General features: G+C 40.9%; 2 protein-coding genes across 5 annotated transcripts in view; both read left to right on the top strand.

Moving 5' to 3' along the window:
• SNCAIP (synuclein alpha interacting protein) overlaps window positions 1-18004 on the top strand; it is a 226655-nt gene that overhangs the window by 69352 nt on the left and 139299 nt on the right. The gene's annotated exons all lie outside the window — the stretch shown is intronic.
• On the top strand, window positions 7068-8060 carry LOC146009747 (uncharacterized). The gene has a single exon (XM_083150212.1). It carries the CDS (start codon window positions 7068-7070, stop codon window positions 8058-8060), a length of 993 nt encoding a protein of 330 aa, XP_083006338.1.

Raw genomic sequence — 18004 nt, 5'->3', positions numbered from 1 at the left:
ACACCGCACAAATAACCCAAGTCCATCCCGGGTTCTTGCCAGGGTGATCAGCAACCCGGAAATCCAACTGGGATAAGAGCAGTGTTATTTCCAAGTCGGACCTGGGTTGCTGGGCAGTATGAACGGGTAACAAGGGTCGAGCGACCTACGTCACTTCTATGGAGGAGGCAGCAGCGTCCCCTCAGTGCTGCAACCTCCCCCAACCCCTTCTGATGCGCCGCTGCTCTGCCCTGCCCCCCGTTTGATTTCAGCGACCTGGCAATAAGCCATGTCGCTGTAGGCAGCAAACAGCGCAAATGCCGGGTTGCTCCGGGGACGGACCCCGGACACATTTGCGATGTGAAAGGCGTATACTGTGTAAGTAAAATATTATTGTGTCAGTTTATTAGCGATTAAGAGAAGGCACTTACATGGAATGTTATTTATACAGTGATATTTTGCTTGAAGAAAGTTTAATTTCAATTAAATGAGAAACATTTCACTGAAAATGTTCATTTATAATAGAAAAATAGAATAAAGGCTAATTTGTAACAAAGACTTTCTTTTGTTTGATGAAGTTTCTAGAATTTCTTGCAGCACTTATTAATACTGCAGCTCATTTGATGTCTGTGTCACAAAAGTATATTGCCCCTTTTACGTGCATAGCAGTTCACAGTTAATAATGCCGCGAGTTCCCTTTCTATGGATGCAGTGGGAATAAACCCATTTTATTTGCTCTTTTTACAAGCATGACAAAAACTGATATAAACTGTATGACTTTAGCACAAGGGCTCGTGTTCCCTGAGATTTTTTTCTTGTGGTTAACATCAGATGACAGTATATCCCGTAAACCTGAACTAGTCACTCAGCATAGTAACCATTTTGTGGGATTGCCCCAAGTGATTTCATAGGCTGAATATTGAGTCAACCCACAGAGTTGCTGGCTAGGAGTCCTCTTTTACACTAAGGCCCTTCTTCTGGTTCACTCGCAAAGGCAAATTCCTTCTCAAATGGACAGAACCATGTGCACTGCAAGGGGCAGATGTAACATGTGCAGAGAGAATTAGATTTGGGTGAGTTATTTTGTTTCTGTGCAGGGCAAATACTGGCTGCTTTATTCTTATACTGCAATATAGATCTCACTTTGAAGTAAAACCCCACCCAAATCTAATTCTCTCTGCACAAGTTACTTCTGCCCCCCCTGCAGTGCACAAGGTCCTGTCCATTTCAGAAGGAATTTGCTATTGCGAGTGAACCAGAATAAGGACCTAGCTCTGTGCAGGGAGATGCATAATGCAAACGTACTGTTTTTATTCTACGCATTGTTTTTAGGTTGTTTTTTTTTGTGCTGTCAAATAAAATCCATCATGGTATAATCATTATCCTTGCATATGGATGAAAAAGCTTTGCACACTACTCTATCTTCTGAAGGTAACCTCTTAAAAATGACTTCTTTGAACTGTTGAACTTTAATAAGAAGGGAAAGCTCTGAATAAATGTTACTAGGGATAAGGTGATCCTCCGCTTGGAACTTATTCTCTCAGTAACATAAATCAAATGTGTCATGAGCTGGAAAGGGAATGAATAAAATAACAGTGCCTGGGTTTTTTTCCCCCTTTTGTTCTTTCCCTGACCCAAAACTTTTGTGAGCAATTATAATTATCATTTTCAGGAAATGTCACTTGACGTGAAAACCAGAAGCATATACGTCTGCAAGAAAATCTAGCTTGTCTGCCTGAATTCTCACGCTTCCATCATGTGAGAGGTTTTGTATAAAATAGTTGAGTTTTATTACCTTTTATGATGAACTAACTTTTCAGTGCAAGATTTGACACTACATTAATCACGCGCTGCAGATTCCGCCACTTTGTTCCATTGAATCACTTCTTACGGATTGCCGTAGAATGAGTTTGCTAGTTGTTTTTGGAATTGTACTTTAGTAAAAAATATTTTACCAGGTATGTATATTCCTAGTCTTGTGCAAAAAGATGGATAATTATGTGTTATATACATTATTAACTGTACTGTATTTTCAGTCTATGGGCCAGATTTATCAAGCTTCAAAAGTGATAAAATGGAGTGATAAAAAGTCAGCCAATCAGCTCCTAACTTCCATGTTACAAGCTAAGGGAGGGATGCTCTAACATCCGCGCCCGCCCTTTGCCGCACATCGCTGACATAATTATCGCATATGCTCTAACATATGCAATAATTATGGCAAAGGACAGCTCTTGCGTTAGGAGGGGGGGTGAGGGGAGGTTGGCGGGGGTCCGTGCGGGGCGGCGGTGGGTCGTGGTAGAAGCCCATAGGCTTCTATGGGGAATCGACAGCTTTTGCTGGCGATGCCCCCCGTCGCGGTACCCTGGAGGGGGATCTTTAGAGCATCCCACAATGCGGTAAAAACTCAGATAACTGGGTTTTTACCGCATTTTAGTTTAGAGAATTCCACCCCATGTTTGAAAAATGACATGTAGTGGATGATTGGCTGGCTGTTTATCACTCTCCACTTTTCCACTTTTTGAAGCTTGGTACATCTGGCCTTATATTTGAGATGGTATTTGCTAGTAGTGCTATTTAATATTGTGATGTATATTTTATATTGTACACGTTGATCAGAAAATTCTCTGTAAACAATATTTGCAGTTTTTCATTAGGGAGTAACACAAAAAGATTCTTGGGTACTTACTTATGAACAAGCCACGTAATGCTGCCCATAGGATAAGCAGCTGCTCCTGAGATCTACTCCTAGATAGAGATACAGTTGTAGTTTTTCTTGGCTCTGATACAGAAAGTACTAGTGTCTTCTCTGTATGCCCTCCTGTAGGTATATCCTGCCATGCTGCTTCTCTTGAGTGCAGGGGCGGATCCAGGATAAAATGACAGGGGGGGCACCATGATAAAAGAGGGTTTAGGTGGGGGAGGGCCAGTGTTAGTGGTGCCAGTGTACATGCTAAGAGAGCGGCAGAGAGAGGGTGGGAATGGGATTAAAAATAGGCCCTGGCATTTAAAGTACGCAGGCCCACCATGGCAACAAAAGTGAAGGATGTAGTTGTGCGCGCGCCGAAGGTGCGCTCTGGAAAAGAGAGTGTGGCCACTCAACAGGGGGCATGTCCTTGAGTGTAGTGTACAACACCATATACAACTTCTACACATTATGCAACAAAATACTAGACCCCATTATACTTGCCCCTTACACATGATGCCAAATGGAATGAGCCAAAATTCACATAATGCCACACGGATTGTGTCAAAATTCACATAATGCCACACGGATTGAGCCAAAATTTATATAATAACACACGGATTGAGCCAAAATTCACATAATGCCAAATGGATTGAGCCAAAATTCACATAATGCCACATGGATTGTGTCAAAATTCACATAATGCCACACGGATTGAGCAAGAATTCACATAATGCCACACAGATTAAGACAAAATTCACAATATGCTTCATAAACAGGGACATTGTCCACCAAAGGCTCGCATTAAACATTTACACCATAATGTCCATTACACGTTAAGTTACACAACATGATGTCCATTATGTATTATGCCAAACACCATAATGCCTATTCAAAATTATGCTACATACAGTAAGTGCTAATTATCTACATGCTCATTACCAAGGGTTCCATGCTCATTGCCAGAGGTTCCATGCTCGTTGCCATGTGGGATTACATGCTCATTGCCAACGGGGAAAACATGCTCATGGTAAATGGGGGACAGCCGCCGCCAGGCAGAAGTGATAGCTACTGACAGTGGCAGAGCCTGGCTGTATTCCGAGCACTGCAGGTCCCAGCTGTTTGAAATAATACCCATTTCACACCAAAAAATGCATTTCCAGGTTGGCCCCTTTTACACCAGCCTAGTCCCTGCATTTTCTGGTGTGAGGGGTAGAGAAAACCACCCCTCCCCCCTTTAACCAGTTATCTCATTTAACCGGAACTAACTGACCCATTTACATGAGACAAGTATCATATTGAAGAACTTTTGAGTGGGCTTTGAATGATTTTGGTCCAGTAAAACTGGAATGTTTGGTTCCAGAGTAATCTGCCCTCAAAGAACATGAACAGCCATGAAATTACATTTTAAAAAAAAATCGATTTACACGCTATATCTCTGGAACCGATTGACCGATATGGACCATCCGGTATCATATTGAAGGCCCAGCGATTTGGAATTGAATAACATCAATCACAAGCTCCTGTGATGCCAGGGGGGGAACTGGCAGCTGTCGGAACCGGGTGGGGGTCGGAATTGACGGGTCCCATATTATCCTATGAGGAAAAAATGTTACAGGTTTGCCAGGCGAAGTCTCTGGTTCCCGGGGGGCTAGAGACATGGGGCTGGGCTCGTTGGAAAGCTCTGGTCCTCATCTACAAAATGAATGACAGTGGGGGCACGTGCCCGGGTGCCCCCCCCCCCTGAATCCGCCACTGCTCAAGTGTATTCAATGCTTTTTGCAAGCTGTGACAGTGAGCAATGCTGCCTGCTCGCTGTCACACCTCGCAGGGTCAGTATTCAACTGACCCCCTACACCGCTAGGTTTATGGAGCGAGGATGTAACGGCATATGCGGCCCCTAAAACAGCAAGGCTCGCGACTAAATGCAGCGGGCTCCCTGCAATAGCCGCGAGCCTCGCTGTTTGGGGGAATCCTTGCCGTCCTCTGACATTGAGGATTTCCCCGGTGCGTTGAATAGGGTGAGCGGCCAGTGCGGAGGTTAAACGTTGAGGATTTTGCATTGAATACAGCCCTCTGACTGCTGATCACACTGTGGCTATACAGTAGATGACATCAGTATAAGAACTGCAGAGACGGAGCCAGCCAATCAGCTCCTAACCACCATTTTTCTAACTCTGGGGCAGATGTACTAAGCCTTAACAAGAGATAAATGCAATAGTGATAAGGAGAGATAAATGTCCAGCCAATCAGCTCCTTACTGACTTTTTTCAAACACAGCCTGTAACATGGCAGTTAGCAGGTGATTGGCTGGATGTTTATCTCTCTTTATCACCCTTGCACTTATCTCTTGTTAAGGCTTAATCATCTGCCCCAATGCCTTTAATGTGACAGTTGGGAGCTGATTGGCTGGATGTTTATCACTCTTTATCACCCTTGTGTTTATCTCATTAAAGCGTAATACATCTGCCCCACTGTTTCCTATCATGTTGCAGAGTTCCAATGCTTTTATATAATTTTTTTCTAAAGTGTTAAAACTGCTGAACTCAATGTATGTAAATATCTAGATCACTGTGAAATTCCATAAACTGTAGCATTTCTTACTGGCGAATCCAATCTGGTTTTTGTGTATCAGCTATGCTATTTCTTAATGTGACAGGGAACTGATGAAGACAGCAATGGGGCCCCTTGCTTCTGGCCCTTTTCACATCACTGTTAGTCCTGATAGCTCCCTATGGCACCAGTATGACTGACAAGATGAAAGGGAAATTGAATGCCTGTGAAGGACTGGATCTCTGCATACCACTGAACAGTATAAAGCCATCTGTGTGATAGCTTACTTATGTATTCTATAATGTGTGCTCTAAGGAGAACAGACCCATAGCAAATGAATGCACACTTACTGTATCTCTGTAGATTCTGTCTGCTAGAACATGCCAATGCAAGAGATTCCTGATGGCATCAGGATGCGCATTGAAGTTACAATGCAATTTACCATACAAGGGCTCCTCACCCAGGGGTTTGTTCATTTCCCTGGCAGCCTGTTGTGCCAGCTACAGTGTGTATATAGTCCACCTATGTATGTGACTCAGAGGGGATCAATGAAGATCAGAGTTTGCATAAACTAGAGGCAAAAAGCTATGCTCTTATCCATTTTGCATAGAGCTCAATAGGGATGGTGGAAGAAGGGAAGGGACAGAAGAGAAATCTGTATTTTCTCCCCATGTTACCCCTTGGTAAATCAGGTGAAGTACTGATAACCAGGGCCAGTTAAGGGTTGGTGGGGCCCGGGGCACTTAAGGCATGGGGACCCGGGGGAAGGGGGCTATATTAGGTTGTGCATACTGTACATCCCATCGGGACAAATGCTCTTTATCTGGACTTCACTCTTAATACACATTATTAATGTTGTCACCTGTGTTGAACTATTTAATTAATAAAAAAATTGCAATCATAAATTAAGAGGAAAGTCCAGGTAGATATGGAATGGGTCATGATGGGAGGTCTGGATTTTGTATATTACATGTAAACCACTAGAGTATATTAGATTTAAAGTAATAGTTTAATAATGCTTGTAGCACCACCTAATGGAGAGTCTTACTATTTAATAATAAAATTTAAAAAAATACTGTATCATCTATCTTGTCACATAAAAGAATAGCAGAATACTCTGTATTACTTACACAGTAGGATAGGAATTAGGAGACCTAATGTCACTGTGCTATGGTCGGGGGGGGGGGGGGCTGAGAGAGGGGGGGCCAGGTTGTAGTGTCTCCTGCCCCTCTTAATCTGGCTATGCTTATAACCCCTTTCCCTGGCTAAAACTCTGGACAAAAGGGCCCTTACACCCTTACTAGCCGTACAATGATGGACATTTGTTACTTTATCATAAATGAATAGCAAAAATGTAATGGTGGAACACTACAGTCTGATCTACAGTGGTCTGAAATATTGTTCCCTGAGGACTAGTCGGAGAATCATTCAGTTAAAGCAATTCTCTTTTCAGATTATTGATTCAATTAGAGACAGTGTATCTGTTTCTTTTTCATCTGAAACAGCATTAGATTATGTATTGCAGGAGAATTCCCCATAGAAATGATTATATGTTGCTCGTCTGTTACCAGGCTTCTGTGAAACATAATTATCAGGTATACATGTGTTTTTCTCTTCCATCACTCAGTCCCATGATAATGCCACATAACCCTTATGTAGCTGCACATTTATCTGTCTCGTGCTATAGTGAGTGCTTGAGTTTTATGGCTCGGAAGATTATTTCCTCTTTCTCACATTTCAGCAGTGAATTCCTTTTTATGTAGCATGGTGACCAGAACTAAACGTTCTTTTGTGTGCCATTTAGCACTGAAAAAGTGACACAATCCGTTTGGAGATCCCACTGGCGATAAAGATGAAGCTTTCGACAAGTATCATTGAAATAATTGTCTGCTGCATCTTACTCTTTGTAAGCATACTGGGAAATGCATTATTGATCTTCTGCACATGGAGGTGCATTACAAGACGCCTGCCAACGTCATTTGCTCTCATTTTCAGCCTTGCGTTTGTGCATGTTGTGAAGACTATTGTGGTCAATACTATCACTATAGTCTCCAGCGCTGGATTTCTCCCTAATGCTCTTCTGTGCAAAATTCTATTATTCACTACATCGATGACCACCAAACTGGAGATCTGGTTTACTCTGTACTTGGCCGTGTTCTATTGTGTTAAGCTGAATCGTGTTATCCATCCACTGAGGACATCTCCTAATGGCAAATGGCGCACACATCACCTCATAGCTGTGTTTGCTTTGTGGGTTACAGCAGTTGCGGTTTGTTGTCCTTATTTGGTATTCGGGAATAATGCTGAAAGCCTCAATCCACTCAACGTTTCCTTGCCCCGTCATCACATATTCCTTTATGAAGAATGCAAAATACTTTTTCCTGATAGCGCGGTTGAATTGTTTTATCATCAGGTGTTTATGGTCATCAGTGACTTGCTTCCACTCACCATTTCAGTCCTAGTCAGTCTTCGCATACTTCTTCTGTTCCACGAGAAAAAGAAAGCGACTTATGGTAATATTTGGATTGGACATGATCCTTCTGAGACTGAGGTTCTGCGGGCTTCCAAAGTGATCATCGTTTTAATGGTTATTGTCACAGTGCTGTGGGTCACGCATTTTGTCTTAGTCTGGCTTTTACAGTACATTGGTTCATGGTATTTAATGCAGACCATGTTTGCTGTACTGTCCTGTGGATATTCTAGTCTCAGCCCTTACTTACTTATGCTGATTAATTACAAAATCAGCTTACAGATCAGGTCACTGAGATCCTTCTGCTGTACAAATAATAAGTTGGGCACTGGCAGTCAGAAATCTGCATCTGAAAATGCAACCACTGAAGGCTGAGCTTGGAACACACATAGGGTGTCATCGCTGCATTCAGAGACTGTCTCTTTTTGTTTTTAATAGAAACGTGGTGGCAACTTATCATAGCACCACTCTCATGTGATGTCAAATGACTTTGTACTCTGAAACCGGCACGTACATTGTGCATTTTAATGGTAATGTATTCCCAGGCAACTACTTTAGCCTCAATTATTGGGATACGTGTTTTCACTGTGCAAATTGGTAATGTGAATAAAAGAGGTATAGCCGTGTAATATTGTGTGCATAGGCAAATACAGGGGGTTCTGGTTGCCCGGAATCCCCCTCCTCTTGGCGAGTGGCTATAATTATGACAACAAGAGCAATAGTATGGAGTTTAAGGAACAGACAAGAGCTGCTGCATATGCCTAGTGGTAGCAGCTTCTAACAAGTTTGCAGTGTGTGTGGATCTGAGTCCGCTATCTGTGCACGGGACCAGAGAGTAGCTGCCAGGAAGAAGAGACAGAAGCCTTACTATTAGGTGGGAGAATGTGAGAATAGAAAGTGAAGTACTAGTTCCATTATGTTTGTGTATTTATTATGGTATATTTAATCTTTTCCTGACCACTTATTTATATTATTTAAATGTTTGTTACAGCCTATAGTGTTAGAAATTAATACTGTATTCCAAACAGTATCCAGTGTATAAAAAGACCAATGGGTACATTAATGTCCAGGGATTGTTACTTGGTTCTTCCACTGCTCCCCCAGACTCCCGCTCATACTCCAATGTTGTGCAGAGTGGGAGATTGTGGACTGCATTTGGAAACCCCCCTCTAGAAATCCTGCGTTTGACACTGGTGTGTATTACATTGCCCATGCTTCTGAGGTGTTAGGTCTGCTACAAGCGCCATATAACTCAGTTACCCTGAAAACAAGTGCACCAATGGCTGGTCACACACTGCAGGTGACCATGGCAATGAGTGGTACAAACCACCTCCCAACAGCTCAGAAAGTGGGGGACATAGGGTGAATCTCATTTTCAGTGAAAAAGATGCAACGCAGAGAGAGAAAACAGCCCGATTCGCCGAAAAAAACAAATGGTGAATCGGGAGCATTGAATCCTGCCCAAAGTGCTGTCACATAATAAATCTGCTACACACTGTCAAGGCAGAGGGAAGATGTCAGGGAAAACAAAGCTCAGAGAGGCATTCCTGTATCAATCATACATACTGTAGTTGTCTGAAAAAAATAAAAAAGTCTAGGAGAAAGGGTAATTACCAAGCTAGTATAGCCTGACATAGTGCATTATGTAGAAAAAGGGGTACTTATGTATTATCTGGGCTCCCATGTTAAATGCACCCCATTTTTTCATACCCCTACTATCCAACTACGCATGGAGTTGATTTTATATAGTGTGGCGAGCGCAGCGAGCCACTGTGCCCGAAGCGTGGCGAGCGCAGCGAGCCCCGCGAGGGGACGCGGTCTCATAAGAAAAACGGGAGCCCAGATATTACATAAGTACCGAAAAAGGATTATTGGGCTTGCTTCTATAATTCTTTGTAACAAATTATTTGAAACAAAAATCCATTTATATACTGTATGACGTAGTACCACAATGGAGGATATTTATTAAATCTTTTGTACTGTATAAGTAACTTTTTTTAATTTTTATTAACAACAGCACTCTCCACCCGGGTTATTGCCGGGCTGTTAAGTCACCAACCCAAGTCGAGGTGTGGTTTGAAAGTGCCACCCACGGATTGAGCATCTCTGCATTTCAACCCTGGTCACCACCAGGGTTTAAGCGGCTCTGACCCGGGTTGCAGTGCAGTGTGAACCGGTAACCCTGGTCCCATTCACACTATGAAGGAGGCAGTGCTGTTGGCTCTAAGTGCTGCCTCCTCCCCCACCCCACGATGACGCGCCTGCTCCCATGTGATGTCAGCTATAAGCCAGGTCGCACGAGGAGACTGCTAATGCGGGGTCACTCCTAGGACAGACCTGTGTCCTAATCCCGGCACTTGCCGCAGCACATAGCTCCATCATATTCCGTTGTACTTTACAATTGGGAATAAAGCAGCAATAGGTAATAACAGACAGACAAGGTAATAACAGACAGATGGAGGTAAGAGGGAACTGCTCACAAGCTTATACTCTGCAAAAAATTAGCTGTTTACCTTAACAACCACATCTTTGTATGAAGTACACCAGTCTGATTGGTTGCTGGACTTGAACACATGTTTATGCAATAATCTATGTACCAGTTTTCATATATGTCCCCAAATGTCTTTAAAATAAATTGTATGTGCTAAAATATTGTAGTATATGTTTATACGATATGTAACATATGTTTATAGGATGAATTTGTTGCATATTAGAGATATGCAAGGTAGTTACCAAGTCACACAAGGCAAATAATGTAGAATAAAATGTTATTTTATTATTTGGCCCATTTTCATATTTTTCTTTCACATTTGCTTCTGTCTAACTCTGCCTGTTAGCTTTAATTGTCTTAGTGAAAAACTGAATTATTTATAGCCTGTGATACCTTTTATTGGAAGCAAGTTACATTTTTTCATAGAACCTTTGTAACCACAAAAGTCAGATTTTTATAAAAATCCTATGTGGTCTTGCAGTTTAAAACCTAGTCCAGAGTTACACTGTGTGTTGGAGTAACTGGTAACACATGTATATTCTTCCCCATTATGGGTAGCAGCAGTTGAGGATGCTATGGAAGTCTGAATTGAGAAGATGCAAATACAAGATGCCAAAAAGCAGTGGCAATAGTGTCTTGTATATGATCAGTCAACCAGTGGTTATCCAGTTGTGGTTGCTCTCTGCAGAGTGTAGAGCTCACTTGTAGCTTGAGAGTAAAGAGATACGTACCTACATTCATGATTAGGACGGCAACGAAAAAGGGATGTAGCCTTGACAAAATGCCTCATTCACAAGACACACCTCCCATTTCCATCACTATTGGGGAAGGGCCAGCACCCTGAATTGCTGACCATGCCCCCAGCCTCTCTCCCCTCAATGGGCCAGATGTACTTAGCTTGAACATTGGACATTGATAAACTACTAGCCAATCTGCTCTTAACTGCCATGCCACAGACATAGTTAAAATGACAGGATATGATTGGTTGGTGGTTTATCACTCTCCATTCTAACACTTTTCAAGCCTCATGCAAGAAAATGGAGTGTAGAATAAATGATAACAAATTTCTTATTTTCCCATCTCTAGTCTGAGTGGCACTCAAACAACAATTTTTTTTTCATAGCATCTTATTATTTATTATTTATTTATTTATTTACAGTTTCTTATATAGCGCAGCATATTCCGTTGCCAGAATTTTGCATTGTTTAGTCAGTTCCTTAGTTAACTATATACTTAAAACAGTTTTTAGATTATCTTGATTTATGTTATAATAGAAATATAGATAATAATCAAAAGTTCTGGAAACAAAAAATTTATTACGCTATAAATATAAGAATAAATGCATAAAATATATGGAGAGTATCAATAATAAATGTATAAAAGTATAAATTGGGAAGAACTTTTTGGGGTAAAACCCACACAAATAGGCTGCTTTTTTAAACCTATTTCAGCGCCAGAATCTGTCTCATCAAACCTTTTAGTTCAATATTTATATTAGCTTCTACATTCTGTATAAGTGTTCAGTGGCTTATCATATTTATTTCTGAAATAATCTCACAGTTGTCTTCCTGTTTCTGGAACTACAGAAGTTGTAATGGGCCCCATACATCAGCAATCACAATTAATGGATTTCCAGATACAGGGATTTTTTGGCCAGATAAATGGATTTTACAATCTATCTGACTTTGCCCACACATTACAGATTTATTTCAGTGATCGGCAGATGTTTCCATCTAAAGATTGCATCTTCATATCTGGAAATTGCCCAATCGATTGCTGTTCATAATGTAAATAGATGAAGAAGACGAATTGGGAATGCCCACACATATAAAAAAGATCTGCAGATAATACCAGATTATTAAACATGTTTAAAAACCTGATTAAGCAATCGATTGGCGATATTTGATTGTGATTGCCAAAAGGGGGAGCCCACACATCTAAAATTAATTGTAGCAATCATCTCCATATCTGAAAATTGTCACAATTAATTGCTGATGTATGGGGCCCTTAAGAATTAAAAATGATACTTGTGCTGATCGCCCCTTCAAAAAGACACCTTATATATTGCATCATCCACATACTTCTCTTTGAGTTTGCTCATTTTTAAAGCTCAAATGCTAACCCACTTTTTGTTAGAAAACAGGAAACCAGGGTAAGATACATAATACTTGGTTATTAATTTCTGCAGTTTGAACCCTAAGATATATTTCTTTTATTGGAAAACTCATTATTTTCAGAGCAAGCTATTTTTGGAATCTACTGGCAGCTTATAACCTGGAACCATCCCCTAACTTTTTCACAGCCAAAAAGTATAAAATATTTTCTGAATGCTCAAATTCACTTGTAGTATATCTGCCCGGCAGCGTAACGGAGCCAAGCGGAGGACTCCGTCCAAGGCTAAGCGGAAACACAATGCAAAAAATATGAAAGGGATTAAAGTTTGTGGTTTTAGTATCCTTGCAGGATAGAACCTTAACTAAGGGTCTTCAAGAAGAACTCATTTCTGGTACAGTGGGTGAAACTTGACACCCCGGGTGAATTTAATTATATGATTAAAAGAATGTCTTTGACCATTTTTATTACAGCACCTGAGGGTGTTTAGATTATGGTTTGAGTTACAATGTCAGGTTGTATTGATTAATATTCCTTGACGCAATGGCTTGAAATATGGCTTCAATAATGTAACATTATGACTTTCCAGAAATCATGTTTGTGTTTAAATAGATCAATTCGCATATGACAACAAAACCAATGTTGCAAAAAAAAGCAGAATCCCTATATATATATATATATAAATATATATATATAAACATATATATATATATATATACAGTATATACAGATAGATAGAATAAATATATATATATATATAAGACGTTAGACATTTTAAATAATGTTTAACTACTCTTTTACTAAGTTCTATCAGTATACTTTTGCTTCTTGCATCTATTTGTTGTTGCCTTTGTCCCATAGAACCTTTAAAAATGAATGAATTACATTTCGATGGACACATTTTTCTGTGAAGGCACAACGTATGGCAGTCATTGCATCATCAGAAAATGAAAAAATTAGGCATACCAGCTTCAGTCGTGTCCATTCCACCGAAATGATGCATTATTTATCAATATGGCCACCTTTATCTGATTGTGCTAGATCTGTTTCCCCCACCACACTATTGATTTCTCAAAATGTCCTAAAAATCCATCACACTAAATGACTCCTTTGTGATTTGCATTGCCAGTATAAATCAAATGTGAAAACTACTGATCAAGCTGTTTTGATTGAAGTTCTCCAAAAAAAAGAATGGAAGGCACACAATACTCTATACCAGTGGTTCCAAATGGCAGCCCTTAAGGAAACCCCAAAACCCAGAAAAGGTTTTAAGTATATCCATGGCTCACCACAGATGGTTCAATCAAATTAAATGAGGTACAAGTTAAGTCACCCCTCGCCAAGCATGTATATACGTAAAACCTGGACCGTTGCGGTGCCTTAAGGACTGCATTTGAGTACCTCTGGTGTATACCATTGTGTCTAATATAATACAATCACCTATCTGCAGTTAACGCAGAGCATAGAAGTAATGACATTTTGCTGTATTTATGGGCTAAAGGCATGGGATTTGCTCATTTAAAACCACTATTTTGGTTAGTGCTAATATCAAGCTCCATGTCTTTTATATTAATTTTAAGTTTGTTGTCTTAATTTGTACATTTCGGGCCAAATGTAATAGGGTGTGAGAATCATAGTGATTTGGGGAGATTTTTCCAATCTTTTAAAGCCACAATCAGTTACCTGGCAAAATCACCTTGATTTTTCAGTGTCAATTATTGCTGCTTTAAAAAAAAGGGAAATCTCTCCCAAAATATCTCACTTTCTGATTCTCACACCCTATTAGATTTGGCTAATTATTCCATAAGGGCCTTGGGTTGGCCATAAACACCAATATACTCGTAGATGGGTTAAGGATGATCACATAATCCAGCCTGACCGTCAACCGGCTAGATAAATTGGCAATGTGGCCACGTAGGATAAGTGATTCATGGCTGAAGACATCTTACACAAGAAATACTGGACAGTTTGCTTTCTGATCATCACACTGTCTCTTATTTATTTATTTATTAACAGTTTCTTACATAGCGCACACATATTCTGCACATCTTTACAGAGATTATTTGAACATTCACATTAGTCCCTGCCCCAGTGGAGCTTACAATCTATATTCCTTACCACATATACACACACAGACATTCTAGGATTCATTTTGTTGGAAGCCAATTAGCCTACCAGTATATTTTTGGATTATGGGAGGAAACCGGAGTACCCAGAGGAAACCCACGCAAGTATGGGGAGAATATACAAACTCCACACAGTTAGGGCCATGGTGGAACCCTGAGCACTGAGCCATGGTGGAAACCTGAGCACAGCACTGAGGTTATGGGTCCAACCCATAACCTCAGTGCTGTGAGGCAGCAATCCTAACCATCACACCATCCGTACTGCCATCCTTACTGTCTTTTACTGCTTGCTTCTTAAGGACTCTGTTTACTGAAAACTAGATTGTCTTATTGGGCCCCTAGTAATGAATAGGCCTGTTACATAAACCATGCAGAAACTAAAGTTTCCACATGTGCCCATTAGTGATGATAAATAGACCCCTCAATCACTTGACGTTATTCCTCGTTCTGTAATCAGTTCCATGTATTTTACTCCTGCTAGTTACATAAAATTGTCCCTATAAATAAATGTATACTTACAAAAAGGAAATTCAATATTGTAGTTTGCTTTAAACATATAATATATGACCTACTGAGGACCACATGTTTGTGACTTACATTATCATGAACTTTGGTTTAGAATGCAAAATGGCTGCCTCTGATGTGTGTAGAGCAGTGGTTCCCAAACTGTGTGCCATGGCACCCTGGGGTGCCTCAGGACATTTGCAGGGGTGCCTTGGGTTTGTGGTTAAGAACCAATTCAAATTATTTATGGTAATTTTAATAGATAAAACCAGTAAGTGACCTTAATTGTGACATATAAACTTAGTTTACTTAATTTAATATTTCTAAATAAGAAACTCTTGGCCATGTGGCGAGGTGAAAAAAATCCTGATATCCCAGGGCGCCGTGATACAAAAAAGTTTGGGAACCACTGGTGTAGGGGATGGGTATACATAAAGATGTGTTATTCTGATTGTATAAATCTGTGTTTGCTTTATGCCTGAGGCAATGCTGACCTCTGCACTATTTATCATCTGTCTTTATGTTCCAGCACAAGTCTGCTATGCCACAGGGAATTCACTGGACTTTGTGTGAGGGAAATAAATGGTCTGAAATATTGTTTCCCGATTTCAGAGACAAATGTTTGCGATTTTCTCCTCGTGGTTTTATGTTCTTATCCAGTAGTTACATTGAATTATATGGATTCGATCAATGTAATCTCTAACCGTTGTGTGCCTGGTTGCTAGAATTTAGCAGACATTGGTGTAATGTTTTGTATCCACTCCAACACATACAGTGAGCAAGCTGAGGAGATGAGATGTTTATGTACAGGCATAGTAGCAAGACTGGTGCTCAATATGCATTATGTCACACAAAGTATAGAAATGAAAGTTAGCTTTTCTGGGTATGATCGAGCACCTATGCTCATGACTTCAGTTAGTCCACTAATGACTAAGTATAGTGTGTGTGTGTGTGTGTGTGTGTGGGGGGGGGGGTCCCAGTCAAATAATTAACATGCAGACTGGAAAATAAAGTTAGTGGCACAGTATCTTTCATCATCTGAGATGCCTCCACTGGAACACCAGAATGGGTCTCAGGGAATGCTGACTACCTGGGGCATTTTGGAAGACCCAGATAGAATCCCACCCAAATAGAAAATTATATTTTCTTCTGCCTGGCAATCATCATTCCACAGTAATATTGTATGTCACTGGTTCTCAACTCCCGTCCACAAGTACCACCAACAGGTCATATTTGCTATGCTATGCTTTTGCTTTGCTATGAGACCCATTTTCTAAATATCTGTCTTTTCCTTTTGTAAGAACTCAGAAATGTAAGGTCTCCGGACCGGATACACTAAGCTTCAAAAGTGATAAAATGGGATTGATAAACAGCCAGCCAATCAACTCCTTCCTGCCATGCCACAGACTGTGTTTGAAAAATGTCAGGTAGGAGCTGATTGGATGGTTGTTTATCACTCTCCATTTTATCACTTTGAAGCTTAGTGCATATGGGCCTCCATTTGGGATAAAAACTAGAAATTTGGCCTGCTTTATTTAGCGTCACTTAATAATGGATAATGCAGATCGGAGGAACTGGGTACATTGTATTGATCATTGTAACAAGAGATGTGCGGGTTCAGTTTTACCTGGATTTACTTGGTTTTCAAAGCGGGATCTTATTGCCTATTGGCTGTCACATGTTTTGGATAGCCAATAAGATCCCGCTTTGAGAACCGAGTAAATCCGGATAAAACCGAACCCACACATCTGTAATTGTAACCCAGTATATTAAAGTAATTTATGTACCCTGTGTATGCTACTATGTAATTAGAGAAAATATTCTATGCATTAAGTGTACTGTATTTAATAGGATTTGTCTACACTTGCTTATGTTCTTAAAATAGAAGGCAATGCTTTGAAAGTTTGCCGGGGGGCTAGCTGTATTTAATTTTTAAATACATAATAATTGCTGAGGTTTTGTTAAAAGATGTCAGACGTTCAGGTTTCTATAGAATGATGATGATATCGATTATCAGTCTCAATGATTGCAAAGGTTTATTGATTAATAATCGGAAAGTGAACTAAAATGACTGAAGCTTAATTACTTAATCTCAATTTATTAAGGTGTCCAAACACTAGGGCGATACATGTTATTTGGTCACTATTTATATGATTATGGTGCATGTATTTGACAGAAGGTCCGATGCGGTGCGTGGCCAGATGCACATCCCATTGGAGCCTGCAAGTCGCACCGCCAGCAGGAGAGCTCTGTCACATCACAGCCAAGCCAGGCAGACTTGGCTGAGTTCATATGTGATATATCGTATGCAAAAGGAACGCATACGATAAATAGTATGTAGACCTCCCGGGTGGCTCAAGGGGAGACAGTACTGAGACTCTTAGTTTAGGCAATTCAATAAAGAACTCTAAAAATTTTACAGGCAAATGTTAGTACAGGTTAGGTTCCAATGAATCCTTGATCTCCACATTACATTTCAAAATAAGACCATATTCACCTCGATGACCTGTTATTAATAGCAATAGCTCTTATTTAAAAGTTAATGACATTATAAAAGTACTAATCTAGACTATAGCACAAATGCTATGGAGCATACAGTATGTAAAAGGGTGCTGCTCAGTGGCGGTTCTTACCAGTATAGAAGAGGGGGGCTGCCGCAATGCAGGCCCGCCCTCCACTGCCGCTGCCGCTGCTGTCCAGCTGTGCTCCCCGGCTCCTCCCATCCACCGCCGTGCTCCCAGGCCGCGCACGCTCCCGAGTCCCCTGCACAGGGCCAGCGCATGCACAGTAACTTCATACATACTGCGCATGCGCTGGCCCAAGCCTCCGGGGGCTGCCTTTTCAGCAGCCCCCGGAGGCTTGATCGGGTGCCTGGGTTCCGGCGCATGCGCAGTATGGTCCACGGTACTGCGCATGCGCAGAACCCATTTTGGGGGCTGCTGCACATTTGCGCAGAGAGAGGCATCCCAGAGGGAGGGAGCACCTCCCAAGGGGATGCCTTGAGTGACTTACAGGTCGGACTTCCAATAGGAAGTCACTGCCAGTCACAGTGAAGCCACAGCAGTCTCACAGACTGCATCTGGCTT

The sequence above is a fragment of the Crinia signifera genome, chromosome 1 (assembly GCF_055691185.1).
Source record: "Crinia signifera chromosome 1, ASM5569118v1, whole genome shotgun sequence".
In the NCBI taxonomy this organism is placed as follows: Eukaryota; Metazoa; Chordata; class Amphibia; order Anura; family Myobatrachidae; genus Crinia; species Crinia signifera.
The sequence above is the reverse complement of the archived record's forward strand: the minus strand, read 5'-3'. Positions and strand labels throughout refer to the sequence as shown.